General features: G+C 37.7%; 2 protein-coding genes across 3 annotated transcripts; both read right to left on the reverse strand.

The window, feature by feature from the left end:
* Positions 1-2,358: 2,358 nt before the first annotated feature.
* On the reverse strand, positions 2,359-4,574 carry PRXIIF (peroxiredoxin IIF). Its single transcript, XM_078590787.1, has 5 exons — positions 4,281-4,574; positions 4,139-4,168; positions 3,605-3,763; positions 2,779-2,873; positions 2,359-2,633 (listed from the first exon to the last, which is right to left on the reverse strand). Exons 1-5 carry the CDS (start codon positions 4,500-4,502, stop codon positions 2,528-2,530), a joined length of 612 nt encoding a protein of 203 aa, XP_078446913.1. The 5' UTR covers positions 4,503-4,574; the 3' UTR covers positions 2,359-2,527.
* A 6,819-nt stretch (positions 4,575-11,393) lies between these two features.
* On the reverse strand, positions 11,394-18,048 carry LOC144715706 (RING/U-box superfamily protein). Of its 2 annotated transcripts, none has more exons than XM_078590671.1 (7): positions 17,802-18,048; positions 17,110-17,204; positions 14,292-14,371; positions 14,132-14,184; positions 13,932-14,044; positions 12,141-12,202; positions 11,394-11,882 (listed from the first exon to the last, which is right to left on the reverse strand). In XM_078590671.1, exons 1-7 carry the CDS (start codon positions 17,902-17,904, stop codon positions 11,615-11,617), a joined length of 774 nt encoding a protein of 257 aa, XP_078446797.1. In that variant the 5' UTR covers positions 17,905-18,048; the 3' UTR covers positions 11,394-11,614. The 2 variants fall into 2 exon arrangements, with proteins under 2 accessions (XP_078446797.1, XP_078446798.1); XM_078590672.1 differs by having other exon boundaries at positions 17,115-17,204; positions 17,802-17,896.
* Positions 18,049-18,900: the final 852 nt, after the last annotated feature.

The raw sequence follows: 18,900 nt of genomic DNA on the forward strand, positions 1-18,900 counted from the left end.
TTCTGGAGGGGGCTCTTTCACAACTCCAAGATAAAGAGGAGAACCAGCCTGAATTTGGTGAATTTGGTATTTTTACTTCATCATATTTGAATTTTAGTGTAATTTGCATTATTTGTTAGTGAAATTTGTGATTTTCTTGTTTATCTTAGTCTGAATTTCTAAATCGCTTGGCTTGAGTGGCATGTACAGGCCCTTACTAGGATTGAGAGGAGAGATTATTAAATTGATCTAACTATTCCACTTGCAAAATTAAGAAAAAAAAGATAATAAAAATTTTTAATTTATTGGAAAGATTGAATTATAGTTATGAGATAGTAGTTAGTAGTTTGGATTCCAGTCTCCAGAAAACAAATTAAAACAAAATTTTCTTCTTAATCCCTCTACTTGACTCATTTGATCCTTTTTATTGGATCAAAGAAGTCAATTTAGAGATCCCTAATTCTTATTCCAATCTCTTCTACCATCCTTTCTAAATTCTTCATATAATTAGGTTAATTTGATCTTCATTGAAGATTGTATTAACCCTATCTAGGATCAGATAACTCAATTGGATAAGTAATTGAACTGTCTTACAAGATTCCCTTGGATGATACCCATTCTTATTACTATACATCTTAAGTTAGGGTTTTATAAATTTTATTGTATAAGCTAAAATTAACAACAATAAGGGATTCTAATTGGATAATTTACCCCTATTTTCGGCTTATCACATTTCATCATCAAATGTTTTAAAAGTAGGTTCTGAAAGAATACATATTGAATGTAAACGCCCAGGCATCCACATCACATGTTGTTTATCTTTTGTAGAGATAGAATTTGAAGTTAATAATGAGCATTTGATATTTTTTGACGTGAAAAATTCTAGCAAAAGATCAACGGGAGAGATTTAAGACTTCAACTGTAACAGATCAGGAGAAAGGGAACTCTTTGTTTAATCAATTTCATAATAAATAATTATTTTGGAAGCATATAGATTCCTGTATCTTATCAAACAAGGTTTTTTGCCTCCTTATTAATCACCCTGAAACCACCAGAGATGTTAATTTTGAAAGAAAAGCTACAATATATGTCGTGATAAAGCCTCATGGGTTTTATTTAACCTTCATCCCTGACCTGCTGATGCTGTCTTAGGTGTCAGGGATTATCACTATTTTAACACAGTAATTCATGGAAATTTAGATAAAAAAGGTAACCATGATGATTCAAGTTTCCCAATAATTTAATATTTAGAAAAGAATGAAATCTGCATAAAATGCTTAAATTACATGATTTTGAAAATCTTAATATATTTTAAGCATTGAGGCTATATATTAATGACAGAGTAGTAACCAAGGCAAACGAACGATGTCTACCCGCACAGTTTACACATACAATGTAGAAAAACAAAACATGTTAGACCATCATAAATTTTCTATAAGCTCATAAAATTTAGAATCCCACTTGAATGATAGCATTTAATATTTGTGGAATCAAATGCATCTTCAATGTTTACCCTGTTTTGGTGGGTATTATGGGAATTGGATAAAAGCCTTAAGAGTCCTTAAATATAGAAACAATCACAAGGTTACAAATAGACTGGACATCACAGCTTCCATCTGCACGAAAGACGGCCCTTTAAGGCTGATCAAGGGGCAATGAAATCTCCCAACTATTTTAGCTTTATGTTTTGTCTTGGTAGATTAATTTTATATCTATTTCTAGATCGGTGAAATGAGTTTTCATCAGATTGTTTTGGATCTTTCAAGTGGGCATTATCGTAAAAACTAAATGAGAAGGAGCCCAATCAAATGAGCTTTCCAAAAGGAAATCACCATAATAGTCGAATCAAAACAAAGTCAAATAAAAATATTTTGCTTTGACGCAAGGCCTAGCAGTCCCTGATTCCTTTCAAAGAGTTTTGGGCAGGCTTCAATCTCTCAGTGAATATGTCATAAATGGGCGTCTGCCAAAGAGCTTTAAAAAACATAGATACATATATAATGGTTGATACCTGTCCCCATATTTTCTGAGAGGGAACATATCCAAATGTGCTGTTGTTCCCATTAGACTTAGTGACAGGTAAATCAAGCAGACAATTTCGTAGAGATTTTGGGGTAGATTTTGAGGAAGGATCTTGGAAAGGAATATAATGAAAATGACAGAGTGAATATAGAATTGCTACAGGCCCAGATTCATGCCCATGGCCTCTTTGGGCAATCTCCAGCGCCAAATCGGCCAAATTCTACAACTTCTTGACTTCCCTCCAGATGGTGGGGGGGATACAGGTGTTTTAAGTTGAATTAACGAAAAGCCAATGACAGAAATATTCTGACAGGGTTGGGGACCCCATCACAATTGCTCTTGAATGCAACAAATTGGTAGTCCAAAATCTCTGATTTTCTTTCATAACGCATATTTCTTAAGCTCAACAGCCATAGAGTTAAAAACAGTGGCGAGATCAAAGAAGAGAGGGAACAAGGGTGAAAAACCAAGAGCTGTTACCAAAAGAAAAGGCACGCCTAGATGATCAAGTTAACTGCAAGGAATTTCAAATCTGATCCAGAATCACTTCAGCACCAGAAACCTTGAGATCCGAAGGAACCTCCTCTATATTCACGTTCTTGATCTTTCCATCAACCACATATGCTGACCACCTGCAGCAGAATGGCACCCAAAACAAAACAAAGAAACCCTTGAAAGGAATACATGAAAATGTTGCTTACAAACAATCATCTTTCAGATAACTACCAAGTGAGCAACATGGAAGACTTGCTATCTTAGAAAGGTTGAGAAACACACCTTTGAGAACGATGCCCAAGCAAAGCGGCTGAAAGATCCAATCCCAATTCCAATCTCTTGTGGAAACTCCCGTCAAAGTCACCATAGAAATCAATCTTGCGAATGAATAGAGGAAAAACGCCATTTATTCAGCAATATACTAATTTTTGTATTTTTGAAAATACAGTTATATACTAAAGTAAATATTGGACGGAATTACTTTATCATCCTTAAATGTTGAATTTAAAGTTGCACAATTTTCTTCCATGTACAGAAGATAATGCCTATGCTATAATATATCCGACCCAACATTTTCTACAGTACATCGAATTTCAGAAAGATATCCTAAAAATTGATCTTACATTTATGTTGCACATTGTCTTACAAAGATTGAGCGGCTAGAGCACTAAAAAATCAATCTCGCAACTCTATGGTGTCAAGCAGATATTTGTGCAATCTAAAAATAAACTGTGCGGGAAAAAGTTATAATTGAGAACGCAATCATTTTTCTGGGTTTTTTTAGATTGCACAAATATTTGCCTGACATCATAGAATGTTTTTTTTCCAATTTTTTCCTTTCCCAGATTGGCAAGATAATGGACTTTCAATGGCTAATTCGTAACGCAAATATGAAATAATAATTTCTTTCACTTAATGCGTTATATGTGATAACATAACCATATATCAAGGATAATGAATTAAGCCAGAATAATAAACTAATTAATTACTTTTTTTGGATAAATTAATTAGATACTTATTAGAAACTAGACTATATTAACATACGAATAAGAATTTTATGGTTGATTTCGAATAGGCTAATCAATCCTAGAAAGTTCAAGATGCTCACGTCGTCTTTCGCTTGAAGTTTCTCAGCCCATGCGCTCATGACATATGGATCATTAACGGAAACACAAATGACAGAATCAACCCCCTTAGCCTTGAACTTGTCAATGTTACTCTTATAGCCCGGAACATGCTGCTTCGAGCAGACACCAGTGTAAGCACCCTGTTGTAAAGAAGCTTCAGACGTTTAGTAATTTTAATTATATCATAAAAACAATACATTCTACGGAAGTTAAAACATCCCAATTTTTAATAAGGGAATTTATCATAGCGTTATTTATGTTCTAAGCCAACCAGGTACGGTAAAAATCATTCTTCTCATAAGAGGCAATGAGGTCATTTTTTCACTCGTATTTTTCTGGCATTTTCTGACTAACTGACAAGGAGTTTATCAGGGAAAGTGCAAGTAAAAAGAGTTTTATCACGAGATAAATCATCCAAGATTTACGTTTTGGAATCATTTTCCTCGCACAAATTCAACGATAAAGCAACCAAAAACAAAGAAGTCTACTTATAATTCCACAGAAGTAGAACTCACCGGTAAGCCGAATATGACAACTTTCTTGCCCTGCCCACAAATTCGAGATAGAACAACACCAAAGAAAACAAATGAGAAACCCAAAACCCAACATTCCAATGAAAATATGAAACGAAAAAAGCATTAAAAAATCAACATAAACCTTGAAGATTTCCTCGAGAGGAGTGGTTGAGAACTTGGAAGAGACACCCTCGTCCCAAGACCGCGCCTTTTGCAAGGAAACACCCGAAGCAGCCTCCAAAATGTCGCTTCCAGCAGAAACAGCGAAACCCCTCGTAACCATCAATCCCACGTCCAGGTTGGGAAGATTACCTCGGATTGATCTCAGAGAAGAACGCCTGATCATCGCCGCCATTGCTGCCATCTCTTTCCCTGGCTTCTGTGATTTTCCTCCAATTCTAGCTCCTCTCCACGAATTTAGGAAGCTTCAATCTAAACCCCCAGTTGGTGATAATAAGGCTAATTGGTACATGGTAAGTAATTGGTTTACCTGAAGTTAAATCTGGAAAAGTAAATTGTAGATTCTCAGAATTCTTAAACTTCTATTCTGACAAGATAGCTTATTATTTAACCTTATCAATCATAAGTTTTCTAACCAATCATAGAATATCTAATAAATTTTGAATTATCTTATCATTAATAAGTTATCTTATCAATCATAAGTTATCCTGTCAATCATGAATTATCTTATCAATCATAAGTTATCTTGTCAATCATGAATTATCTTACCAATCATAAGTTATATTGACAATCATGAATTATCTTATCTATCATAAGTGATCTTATCAGTCATAAATTATATTGTCAATCATAAATCAGTACCAATCATAAATTATATTATCACATCATGTCACTAGATTAAGGCTCTTGATGGATGAGGACAATGTATTAGGACTGATGGAAGGGGGGGACAGCATTTAGATCAGACATTCATCACAGAGGCTGCAGTTGTGTCAGCACAGGACGAGAAGACGGAGCTGATAGAGGAAGTTTGCAAATTTAGTGTAAATAACCTGCATTCGATGACGGGATGGGACATGATGGGATGGTTTGGAAGGCATGAAGGTCTTCGTTTTGTTCTGAGGTCGGGGCAGATGAGTAATGTGGACAAGAGATGGGACGGATGACGACCATCATCCCTCCATTAGCCTTAAATGATGTTGTCATTGTGTTCTTACTACATTCCTTTCACTTGAGTTTGGGGAACAGATAATGATCCGTCATCCGTCATCTGTCATCCGCCCTCGACCTCAGAACATAAAACTGAAAAAAAGCAGGGTAGGGAGACCTTGTGCTTAGCATCACAGCCTACGGATGTTGCACATGGAGTGACAGATCCAGAGGGGCGCACGGAGTGCATCTTGTGCCTAGAAGCCACATGGCTTGGTTCTACTAGACTTGAATCATGGCCCTTTCGAGATTAGGCATTGTTCAGAAGTTTTCTTAAGTTGAATATAATTGTCAGTGTGGGTTCCTTGTCTTTAATTACAGTAGAACAAATGATGCATTAAATTATTCCCAGAAAACACATTTTTTTTCTGGAAGTTGTGAGAGAATGGACATATCTCACCCATTTTCAATCGTGTGGCCTCAACTTAGAAGACTCGCAACCAATTTTGGATAACATTGGGAGACAAATAAATTTTCAATTGAGCTACTTTGAAGCATACTAATACCATTTTTTTTTTACCCAATGACAAGCAGAATGTTCATTTAGTGCAAAACACTGATTGTTCCTAAGTGTCACGCGGTCAAATGCCAAGCTATGTCAATCGCTCGAATCTGGCGTGTGCCGGCCTCAATGTTTGGAGCAGAACGCTGAGCAGCCTTGATCTCTTACAGCAGAAGTCTTTTGCAATAGCTTAAGATTGCATAGAAGGGGTTAGAGGAAAGGGTAGGGACGCAGCCACGTCGAGGAATATTGTCATTGCATTAATATCATAAAAGGTTACATCGTAGTCATGATCATTCTATGGGGGAAGACCAGGGATGATACCAAGTAACGAGACGAGGCGCATCGCGCCAGGATAGTGTCGCCTCTCTGCCTCAAGGCCCGCCGCTCCACGTGCGTACGCCTGCCAGCCATGTCGCTACACGTGTGCCCCCGGGCTGGGCGCCGCACGCCCCCGTGCGTGGCGATCACACACACCACCAGCACCCGCGTTGACACCTATCACGCAGACTACGCGATGCCGCCGCATTCGGCGCCTTAAGCCAGGCGTTGCGCGCCCAGCACTACCCGCGGGGGCACAACGCCACAATGCTGCCTCGGCGCTCATTGTGCGCCACTACCTTAGTATCTTGGCGGGATGTCTCCCGCCCCATGTCCCGCACACGTGAGGCCCGCACGGCCGCCGCCAGTTTCCCGTGCAACTCCACGCGCTGCCCCGCGGCACTGCCGCTCGGCCTGCGCGTCCCGTGCCCACTCACGGCGCTTGGCATTCACGCAAAGCGTTGGTGCCCGCGCGTGGCGCTTGGCACCCGCCCACTCACACCTGTCAGCCCGCATGCCCAGAACGCGCGAACTTCACTTGATCCGTTCTACCTAGGCACGAACGGGCACGCGCACCGTCCGCAGTGAATCACCACTAAGGGGGCGATGGCCTGAAAGATCAGGTTTGGGCATCGTAGCACTAAATATGGCTCAGTCATTACAGGTCGTGAGTATATCGCGTACACGCCCTCCCAGTAAGCACGCAGGCCTCTGGGAAAGGAATGCCGCCTAGTCAGGGGCCTAACACTAAGTGATAGGTAGAAGACGGATCTATAGAATAGAGGATGTTGAAGGACTGGGTGCAATCAATTTAGTGTTGTCATTTACTAGACCCTACTTAAGAAATCCAAGAAAAGATAAGTGTACTTGGAATAGAGTAAGATCTTCGTGCACTGAATATGTTTTTCTTCCTGGTTATTAATACATCAGTATTAAATCACTTTTAATCAATGGATGCAATGTGGTGCACCAAAGGCACACCATCAAGTTTGTGATTTAATTTTAGGCCTTGATGTGAGTAAGTGAAATCAAACGGCCACAGAGCTATACACTCGTAAAGAGTTGTGGCTTCAACAAATGCATCAGATGAAGATATAAGAGTCTAGACTTATTTTAATGAGGATAACATTATGGGCTCAATGATGTGCACAACATGGCGCCATCCAGAATCAATGATGTTCATAAGAATATTTTTAACTCACTCTTCTTTCATTCTCTCTTTTGACTGCAAACCAATCAGAGAAAACCTTGATATATCTCCATGCAGTCATTTTCTAAGCATTAGCTTTGAAAATTCATAGTAACTCCACATGTTATCTAAAGATTATAATCTATATATGATACTTATCCTTTCTTTTTCGAGTTTCTAAAAAATTGTAAAAGTCAATGGGTAAGTCAAAGTTAATGATTCCAATTGATCGTTGGTGTTCTTCATATTTAAAATTACAAAATGAAAAAAATAATTAATATTGTTATACTTATAGCATCATATTTCTAAAATATAATTTTTTAAATTTATAATAAAAAATTAGTAAGTTGACTTGGCCAACACATTTTCCTGAGTTGATTTTCTTGCTGATTTTTCCACATATTTTTTAATAATCTGTTGTCTATGTGGGATTTAATGGATTATTTTATTTCCTATCTATGACTCTATAACCTGTTCTAATGATTCTTACTTAGTTCTTCATCTAACTTTGTGCAGTTGACCAAGTCGAATATTTTAAAACTCAACCCTTGTCCTATGTATACTCATCATATCACTCTAGTTTATAACCTTAGTGAGTTTGGAACTTTATTATTGATCGAAGGGTTAAAATGAGACAGCATGGTTTGGGCCCCCTAATAGATGTAAAAGATTTACCCATTGTATTGTCAATTATTGATGATGAAATTATTTTAAAATTTTGAAATGTTAATTAGTAATAAATATATTAGATATTATTACTATTTAAAATGAATACGAGGTGATAACACATATTATTGTCAATATTAGTCCCTCAATGTTTTTGAAAACTGATTACACACACAGCTATAATGTGTTTACATACAATGCATCATTATTTTATGCATTTTGTCAATAGAAAAAAAACACATGTTATCGTGTATTTATAGTTATTCAAAGTATTATGCATAAGAATATGGTTTTTTATTTTATTATATTTCAATAGAGTTTAGAAGATGATTTTGATAACAGTGGGAACAGAAAAATAAATAAATGATGAGGAAATGTCATTCATGGTAGGAAAACTACAGCTGTTGAATCTGTCCAAGGGGATATTTGGTACCAAGAACCGATACATTAGGAGGGACATAAATAGAGTCAGGGGGATAGAGATCAGAGTACATGGTAAACATCAGCCATTTCTTTGGATCAGTAATGGTGTGATCACCAATAAATATGTGAAGGAAAAGGCCTAAATGAGAAAAAAAATTCTCATCTTCCATCACCTCAGTACTTGTAAAGACCTCTGTGCTTGTAGCGGATGCATTGACTCTCATGGCATACTGAAGATTGAAGGCCATTTACTTCAAGTCAACTTATGGACTTTGATGAATTTACCTTATGAAGTCTACATGGAATTTGGTCAACCCCTGAAACTCGGTCAACCAATGACCATTATATTTTCAGAACAGTTGAAATCATGTCCATAGAGTTTTTGGATGAGTTGTAAATTGAAAAACATCTCATATATGTGCACATCACCTATGCTCATGGAATGCCCTGAGACAATCAACTTAGCGGCTCAAAAACCTCTACCAAGATATGACTTATGTTAACAGGTAACTTTTGGTGATTTAATTAAATATTTTCTACAGTAATATACATCGAATCAATGCTTCATTTTAAAATAAAAGTTTCTCTAATTTTTTTTTGAAGATAAAATTTGTCTCTAATATAAATGAGTAATCTAAATATTAATAAGATAATTTAATCAATATGTGTGTATTAAACTGAGGTAGATCAAATATCATCTAACTTATGCATCTGATTTTCGAGTCAACCATACATGAATTAGCTGTACAATTTTTTTGTGTTTGATAGATCAAACAAATAGAAATTGTCAAAAATAAAACATGTGAAAGTTTAAATATGCCTTGTAGAAATATTTTTAACAATTTCCTGACAATTATTGTAGAATACAGGTCTTGCACATCCAACGAACGAAAAGAAGTTGGCAGGTGACCATGCTACCTTGTCATTATTTTATAATATTTATTTATTCTTTAACGGGACCATATGATATCATTTTATGTATATCAGAGGTTCTCTAGAAGTCCCAAAATGCCCTTCCATGAAGTTGTACTAGTAAGAGAAAGAAAAGGGCAAGAAGCCTTAGTTTTTTGAAGTTGAAAGGTCTCTGCTCATGCTTCTCTCTGCAATCAAGAACTTCAAAGAAAGGAAGAGAAGGCCTTCAAGCTTTTTACTCCCATTGTAATCGACCCTCACAAGGAAACCTAGAGGAGAGGAAGAATCAATGATTCCTTCTCCATTCCTTGTACGTCTAGGTTTCTTTTCTCTTTATGCATTGATTTCAGGTTGACCAAGAAGAAGCTGGAAGTTGAAAGAATAAGAGAAAGAAGGAGCATTCAAGGAAAATAAGAAGAGGCAAAGTTCCAAGGTTTGAATTATCAAAAGGTGCACCTTTCCATTGTTATGTGAGATAGGTCTTAGAAGAAATGGGAATTCCGTGGATATTGATAGAGAGACGGGTAGGATTAAATTGAGAAAAGGTAGTAGTTATTGCGAAGCAAACAAGTGAGAAAGATTTGGAAGAAAAGGATAGGAAAAAAATACTTGGCATAATTTGAATTTTTTTTTGAGTAGTATAGGAAAAAAATCCCTGATCATCAAATACTAATACAAGCAAAATGAGTGACAAATGCATACGATCAGTTGTATAATTTTGAAAAAAAACTTGGGATTCTTTACTTCTCACACTTCTCCTACCAATCAAACATAATAGCCAAAAGAGCATGCCTCATAAAATTATAAGTGTAAATTTTCTCCTAAAAATGACTTATAATTGATTAATGACTCACATTTGAAGCTTTATATATCTCCTCAAGAACATGTTTTTTTTCCAAATACTATTCACTCTCAAATATAATAAATCAGATCCATCCCAAACTTACATCTTTATTCTGGGGAAAAAATTACTTAGTGTGGGGTATGGTCTTAGAGTCGTCCTTCGCATATTCAGCCTCCCACCTAGTTTTATTTTGTCCTCGACTCTTTTCTCTAGAGTTTCCTCTCATCTGTCTGTTGAAGAGAACCTCTTTGTTTAAGCTTGCTTCAAGTTTTGAGTACTCTTTTTCATTTTTGCTCTCATAGGCCACCGGTTCCGGGTGGTCTTCTTTATTGTTCAAAAAAAAAAAAATAGTCCCTGAAGAAGAAATTCGACAACTCAACGTCTCTTTACTGGAGGGTGTTGATGAAATCCTCAAAAAGTTGCACTAATCTCCTCCCATTGCCTAAATAAAGCATAACACAATAAAATGATTTATCAAGTAAACTTGATTTATCCCATCATGGCATGTTAATTTAGATCCGCTTCACATTTTTTGAACTTTTCTGCTTTGTTTTTCAACTGACCGTATTATTGTCTTCAACAGTGCTCTTAACAACTCTCTTTTCGATTGGTACACAATTAAACGGGAGTTTTCAAGGGATCAAAATTTAAGATAAATGAGACTGAGCAAAACTACATTTTTATCAACACTTTTCATGTTTAATAACCAACATTTAGGGTCTACTCTGAGCCTATATTTGACTAATTTTGGACTTGATTTTCAAGAAAAATAAAGCAAAAAGTAAGAGCAATCTGTCTTTGAACCAATTTCAAAAGTTTTAAGTCTGAGAATATTTATCTATAAACTTATCTCTTACTACGAGGAATATGTTCAGCAATAGATCTTGGCTCAAACAAACAGAATGGAAGGAAAGTTTCCCCTGGAGAAGAGACTTAGAATTTAACGTCTTCACCTCATCCCCCACCAATATTCTCCAGACTTCCATACTTATTATCAAGTACCTTATATTTATCATCCAAAATTAGTTTGTATTCTTGGTATATAGTAGACACAAATGCAACACAAACTCAGACTTAAGTGAAGACTGACTTAGAGCATCTAATTAAAACAACTCTACCCATACTTTGCAAGAACTGACACAATTAATTAACATTAATATTCACCATCTGTAACTTGAAAGTTTTCACAAAATACTCAGTCATATTATGCGATCGGAACAAAATAAAAAAACAAAAGAGATCACAAATTTAATTCAAATGAAACCAACCCAATTACAAATCATACAACTGCTTCAAGGGATTTTGAAGAAACATGCATAACAAAAATCGTATGTACAGGTTACATGTGAACTAAAAGACATATCCATTACTGTACTCAGATAAGCTAGCAACTGCTTATCAAATATCATCTTTGTTGACTGGGTTGAATACATGTTTCCAGGATAGTATCTAATCATTTGACTCCACCAGTTTGCTGTCTTCCTCTTCAGCAGGTCTCAGATTAGACGTGCTAAGAGAAGGTTTCAAGTAAAGGTGTTCCATGTATACCATATCATAGGCATCTAGGGTTAATCCTGAGGCTAGGAAAAGCTCCAATTCATCGACAAAGCGATCTGTTCTCGAGGACAAGAATGTTCTTGCCGCATCTGAAATCAACTTCTTGAAATTTTTGCGCACGTCCTCCGGAGGGAGTTGAGGGTAATATGTCTTTTGTTGACTGGGAAATTTCAATGAAAGTTTTGGCAATTGGTGAGACTTTACGCATTCGTTGAAATAATGACATAAAGAGCAAAGGAAACAATTACTATTCAGTTAATTTTTTTTTCTTATCTGCTTTAGAATATCAAATGATTACTGGCAGCTTGAAATTTATAGAATTCCAAGAAATGGAGACTCCATGAAAGCCCCAAATTTCAACCTTTTTCACAATTTAATTCAAAGAAAAGTAATGCATTTCTGTTGAATTCTATGATACCTTTTAAAGAATGACTCTATCACTCCAAGAATATGATACACAATAACGTCAACATCTTCCTCCTGAAAATAGGCAATAAATTAATAAAAAATGATAGAAAAGTTGTTTAGATCCCCCTCAAACAATCCATCAATAGACTTTCCTATTCTCAATAAAATTGAAGGTCATAAAGATACATTATCTGAGAGAAATTTCTCAAAGAAATGAACCATTGGATCTGAGACTTTCCTATTCCCTGCGGCCCAACCACAATTGCCAAAGCCTTTGACGTTCTGCTTCCAGCAAGCATGGCTACTGAAATGTTCACAGCAGTCGCCGTGAACGCCCCCTGCCTTCACCAAACACCCTACGTGACTGTTGCTGCCTCGTCTGCTACCCCCACTGCTATGCACTCTGATGCCTCTGCCACCCAGTCGCCATTGAATGGTGTCTTCCCACAATCACATGAAGGTTTAGCGCGATGGTCCATGATGTATCCTGAGATGGTTTTCCCAACCATCATGGAAGCATCCAGATTTCCAGACATGGACTGGCCTCAATGTGCCTGGTCCACAAACTATACATGGCCTAGCCATGGAAAATCCACTGCCTAGCAGACAGACCACATTCATAGAGAACCACAGAGCCCATCCAGTGCACCGCCTACAATATAGCTGTGGATCATCCATGATTCAGCCTGCTAATGCAGCCTATTCCATGCTCCAAAAATGCCCATCACCGACACGTCAACTACCATGGCCACCACATCTGCCATCGATGCAACAAGCATTGAAATGCCAGCCACTACTGTCACCAAAGCTGCAATCGCCAATGCTGCAACTGCCCCCACCGATGGCGCACCGCCCTGTCTGTCCTGCCTCTGCCAATCTCATGACAGCATCCTCAACTCTGGTTCCTTGGCCTTCTTCTGAGGATATGAGTCTACACCCTAAAAAATCAACCGGATGGTACTGTTGATTCGTTTAGAGCATGGCCGGGGCTTGTGGTTTCATGCAGATCTATCGCAAAGAACAAACCAAAACCTTGTCTTCAGGGATGTACGTTCACAACTTCAATGGGGCCTCATGAAAATCAGAACTTCATCAGTCTCTATTATGAATGTTCGTTCATAAAAACTTGGTGGGATATTGCATAGTTGATTGCGCAAGCCAAAATTATGTCTGGATGAACATAACTTTATGAAGAGAAAGGAGGGGTCACACAGACCAAGTAGCCCCAATAGGCCACAACACTCCCTCTCAAACCAGATCATAGAGGTCATACAGGCGGGAGCATGGAGCACAAGAAGTCCATGGGAGGGCGAGAGAATACTTTCAAACTGTGTTTGATGATGCCCCTCAAGCTGGGTAGAGCACTCATATTTGGACATAAGGGTAGTACCGATTTCAGAATTTTTACTAGTTTTGCTTATGCAGAATTACTGATTGATCGATGGTCTACATCTGGGTTCTCCTTTCTTGATCTGCGTCTGTAAACCTTTATGCATCCTCAGTATTCTTACATAACTGATGATACTCAATTTTGACCTTACTTAGTTATGTTATAATGAGATGCCAATGTACATCTATCAAAGGCGGGACCTAAAGATACCCCCACATCCTTCTTATGGTGGAAAGCACATTAACAAGATCAATATTTGGACAAAGAATTTCTCCAAAAAAAATATTTGAACAAAGAATTTCTTCACAAAAAATATATTTGAACAAAGAACATTAAAAATATGTACAACGAAAACAAAAGCATTTTATCATAGTTGAACCAAATAACTCAAGGGAAATGCGGGATAGCTACCTGAAGAAGTGTTTGAATCTCTCTTCTCAACCAAACTTGAAGGAACTGATTTTTTCGGAGATATCTACGACTCTTCCAAAAAGATTGAGAACTAAATTTGTCATTCAACATCCCTGAACCAATCAATATTTTTTATTAATAAATAAAGATAAAGGAATGGGATGCAGAATAGAAAGTGAAGAAGATATAAGGAAACCTACCTGGTTCTTTTTCATAGCAAAGCCATCTACACACGTGAGCTCTTGTCAAACAGCTAAAAAGTGGGGTATCGAGTCACAAACATGGAATAGTATGCTGAGAATTTAAAACCTCACACATTAGCCTCAACGCTTTGAAAACATGACTATCAGGATTACTGACCCTTTCCCAATAGGCTGGTTCACAAAATGCTGGAGGTAAAAGTTTCCAGAAAACCCATGTATAATGGAAAGGTTTTCACTCTGGCGACACAAAAACAATCCATTAGTAATAAAAGTAGTCGATCTATAGTTTCAAACGGGTGAGATTATTTTGAGATGTGAAGTACACCATATAAAGGACAGAGTTATATTTATAATCCTTCAGTCGGCAACAGTGCAAACTGGAACTATAACTTTTTATTACAGACATGCTAAGCAAGAAAATCTTTTGAAAATCAGACATCAAACTACATTAACATGAAGAAATATTGCAGGACCTGTCACAAAATTATATAGAATATATTTACTACTGCAGAAATCAGGCTGTGGGAAAAGATAAGACACCAGATATTGAACCGCCATAAAAAGAAAGAGAGAGAGAAAGAGAGAGAGAAGAGAGAAAATGGCATCTTGACTATCTTGGTTGAAAGGTTTACCATTTATGAAATGTGCATCATGGCAAAAACGACAGACAGGATAAAGAAAGAAAGATAAACAATGCAATGTGCCGATCAACGCTCCCACTCAAGCAGGTGAATGGATGTCATCCATGCCCAGGTTTTCACATAGATTACAAAAGTATGCTGATGGAAGGCCCTCTGTTAAAAGGACAGGATGTGCATATTATGGAAGTCATCCATCTCAAGCTTCTCCTTAATAAAGTGCAGATAGGACGTGCTTTGTGAGGTCATGCACCGTGCTAATGGCACATATTGTTGTCACAAAACAACTGTACCAGCTGGTCACAGGGAAAACAAATTTCAGATAACATCCATCGGATACAGAGAGCGTCATGCAGACTGTAGGCCAAAGCCCAAAATGCTCCCGCTGCACTGAGACTCAGCGTAGTCTGAATTTTGGGCTTTCGCCTCCAAATGAAGATATCCGTCTTGAACAATCATAAAGTGCTTCAACAGTCCCACCGTCTCTTTGACGTAATGGAGAGTACTATTAGCGGTTATGAAAATGAGGCGTCTTAGGAACACACATAAAAGGCTTATACATGGCTCACTGAACTATCAAGGATAACAAATATGGTATAATCCTTGGATGAATGGTTAATAGAAAATGGCTAATTGAACCTGACTTCAATTATGTGGCATGAACAGGAAAGAAAAGAAGTGAAGCAACATTTGGATATTATTCGCCAATGCATTTATGTTTGGAAGAAGCCACGGCAGCAGCCCGGTCCAGAAGTCTCGGCCCAGCCTGCTGACGATCCCATTTAAGCCCTCTCTCTTGAGAGTAGAGGGGAGGAAAAATATCACTGTGAGTCCTTCCTTCTCCACCTCCTCCTCCCTCCCTCAGGCCGTGACCCTCCTCCTCTTCGTTTCTGCAGGTGGACGCCGCCATCCTCTGCCGAGCGATGTCCTCCCTCCTCCGGCGATCCTTCGCCATTTCTCACCATTCCCGTTCTTTCCTTCTCCCCCGGGAACCTCTCACTAGTGTTCGCCCGTCCCGATACCAGTACCGGATGCCGGTATCGGGACGGATGCTGTATCGGATACCGGAAAGGGAATTTCCTATATCCGGATATCGGATATCGGTATAGGATATCGGTTGCTACAGTCCCGATATCCGATACCGATATCCATCTCGATGTCGTCATCCGCTTCCGTCTCAGGGGGGAGGATGACGACATTGGATATAAGGTGTGGATATCGGATTTCGATATCCACATCGAAAGGATACTTAAAAATATTATTAACTTATATATGTTCAGCGATTAACGCGGGCAAGAGAGTAATGAGTGGGGGTTTTCATTGATTACACATTTCGTTTAATATATACAGCCAAATATTTTCAATTTCTTCCATATGGGATAACAGGATTCGGGTTGGTGTTAAACTCCGAATCCTTTTATCCCATATGGAAGAAAATAGAACTTTTTGCGTTTATTTATTGCACGATGTGTTATGTTAAATAATGAAAAAATATGAGGTCCATTAAATATGGCGAGTATAGATTAAAATATTATTTTACCATTTAATGTATAGTCGGACTCATTTAATATATACAGGGAAAAGTTTCTAATTTCTTCCATGTGGGATAACAGGATTCTGAGTTTACATTACACTTCGAATCCTGTTATCCCATATAGAAGAAAATAAAATTTTTGCACTAAATATATTAACTGAGATTGAAAATAGATTAAAACCATTCGAAGCTAATGTACGTAAGTCATAGATTGATATGAATCTTATTTTTTACTGTTGATACCGGTTCAGATATCCGGATACCGGTTCCGATATCCAGATATCGAAAACCGATACCCGGCATCCGGTATCCGTCGCGTCCCTCTACCTATGGTATCCGGTACCAATATCCGTCTACCCTTCAGAGACGGATATCGTCCAATATTCGATATCCAGCACCATCCCATTTTTCCCCGGATATCGGATATCGGTTGTCCGACACCCGATGACGGATGGATATCGGTTGGGCGAACCCTACCTCTCACTGTCTTCCCCACCTCTTCTTATCCTGAACAATATCTCTCTCGTCTCATCTGAAATTGAAGACTTCGTGCTCCAGTGAACAATTGTTGTAAGAGTCAAGGATCGTTACAGGGCTGTTCGATCCGGGCCCTACTCGGGATCATATCACGTACAGCGCTGACAATTTTACGGTGCATTAAACAACATGTGAAGTACCAAGGCACAAACAAGAAAGAAACAAGAAATAATCATAAAGTGGTGGTCATTATTTTCGTTTGAGCTAGCATTCTAGAATAAACAACGAGAATCTCAACCAGAAACGCGCTACGGGTAGAGATGAACCTTACACAACGGGCACTTAATGCAAGAAAGCGGTCCAGATTGCCGCAAAGAAGCATATGTTGTCCAATTCGTGATGCACTGATAACAGAATGAATCTAAAAAAGAAAATATGTCAATTAAAGCACCATGTAGATAAGCATAACTGTCTACATTCCGCTTATAAGACAAACGAAATTTCTTCACAGATTGAAGAAATATAAAATTGATGGCCATTGTGGCATGTATGTACAATTCAATGGTTCAGAAGGAGTACAAATAACTATCATACCATCAAATCACCGGATAATGAGTGTATCTCAACGAGGCACAAAGATTGACATTATCATTCCATGATATGCAAATGAATGATCGAAAATTTTCATAAGACTAATCCAATAATTCTGTTAAGTTAAGTGAATTAATGGTAATGAAACGTATCGTCAACTGATCAATTTATTTCTTAATAGACTGAAAAGGGTCTTTCTCGGTGGCAGAACATCAGTCAAATTTAAGCGAATTAGTGGTAATGATCAGCTCATCGTGATAGAATGAATGGAGATGAAAAAATTAAATTACGAGGAAAGGAGATCTTTCACAGTAGGGTATGAAACGCCATTCATCCCAGTCAATCATTGTTTTCAGGAAATCAAATTCGAAAAAAATTACTTAAATCCGGATGAGGTAAAGAACGCATCATGCCCATGAAAACTTACGGAAACAACGGTCCAAATAGGCTTCGTCCTTGATATAATCGAGGCAGATCGGACAAAAAGGAGGAACTTTTGAGCTAGGGCTAGCATCGACTCGTTCATCCATGTTCGTAAATCAGAGCGTGAATTGAAGGGAAGGCCGACAATGTCAAGGAATGTCATGAAGATTCTCCATTAACGGGTAGGCCAACTCTCTCCACCTGAACACTTCAAATGATATTCGTATGTCTTCATCTCTATCTATTTATCTCTACCACTCTCTTTATATATTTGTCTCTTCAACTCTCTTTATATATATCTCTTCATATATCTTGGTATATATATATATATATATATTATATGTTGGTATACATATATGTATATCTTCTTATGAATATATTTATATATCTTCTCACTCTCTCTGTTTCTCTTTCCCTCTTTCTCTCTCTAATGTTCGCCTGTCCCAACCTCGATGTCTGATGACAATATCGGGAAGGATGCAGAAATGGATCTCGGAAATGGGAGGATGACAAGATCGAAATTCGGTTGCTGATATACAATACTGATATCCGATAATGCTATCCGTCCCGATATCGGCATCCATCCTCGTCTACAAGGTCAGTTGGCGATATCGGATATCAATGTTGGATATCGGTTTTTTCTATATCCCATTTATGAATTTGAAATGTATTTTTTTTTATGCATAAGTAAGCTATTGTGAGGCATACATACTATTTCTTTGAGTATTTTATAATTTTCTTGATGGTTTCAATTTATATTTCACTTTTAATATCTTATTTCGTCTGGCCCAGTACAAAATGAGCCAGATTGCATTATTAGCCCATTTAACTTACAGATTTCACATTTGTTATAGCTCATGAATCTTTCTAACAATTTATTGACCACAGGTATTTATGCTATTGTAGACTTTTTTATTTTTTTCCAAATGGGATACTATTCCGCTATTTTTAAACTGATATCCGGATATCATATAACCTTATCATGATACTGTTTTTCAGTTGGGATTTCGATATCCAATCTCTGGATATCAGACTTCGATATCAGATGCCGAATTCGATATCCAGTACCGGCTTCTGCCATGTCCTGAGCCCTGCGATATCCG

Source organism: Wolffia australiana, chromosome 19 (genome assembly GCF_029677425.1).
Source record: "Wolffia australiana isolate 7733 chromosome 19, ASM2967742v1".
Taxonomy (NCBI): domain Eukaryota; kingdom Viridiplantae; phylum Streptophyta; class Magnoliopsida; order Alismatales; family Araceae; genus Wolffia; species Wolffia australiana.

What these genes read in the sequence shown, in the direction of transcription:
- PRXIIF (XM_078590787.1), bottom strand. Translation starts at nt 4,502, where the DNA reads ATGGCAGCAATGGCGGCGATGATCAGGCGTTCTTCTCTGAGATCAATC. An exon ending in CTCTCGAGGAAATCTTCAAG is followed by an intron (nt 4,169 to 4,280) that starts GTTTATGTTGAT and finishes ATTTGTGGGCAG; the next exon opens with GGCAAGAAAGTTGTCATATT. An exon ending in TTGTCATATTCGGCTTACCG is followed by an intron (nt 3,764 to 4,138) that starts GTGAGTTCTACT and finishes TCTTTACAACAG; the next exon opens with GGTGCTTACACTGGTGTCTG.
- LOC144715706 (XM_078590671.1), bottom strand. Translation starts at nt 17,904, where the DNA reads ATGGATGAACGAGTCGATGCTAGCCCTAGCTCAAAAGTTCCTCCTTTT. An exon ending in TTAAGTGCCCGTTGTGTAAG is followed by an intron (nt 14,372 to 17,109) that starts GTTCATCTCTAC and finishes TTGTGTCGCCAG; the next exon opens with AGTGAAAACCTTTCCATTAT. An exon ending in ATAGAGTCATTCTTTAAAAG is followed by an intron (nt 11,883 to 12,140) that starts GTATCATAGAAT and finishes GAAATTTCCCAG; the next exon opens with TCAACAAAAGACATATTACC.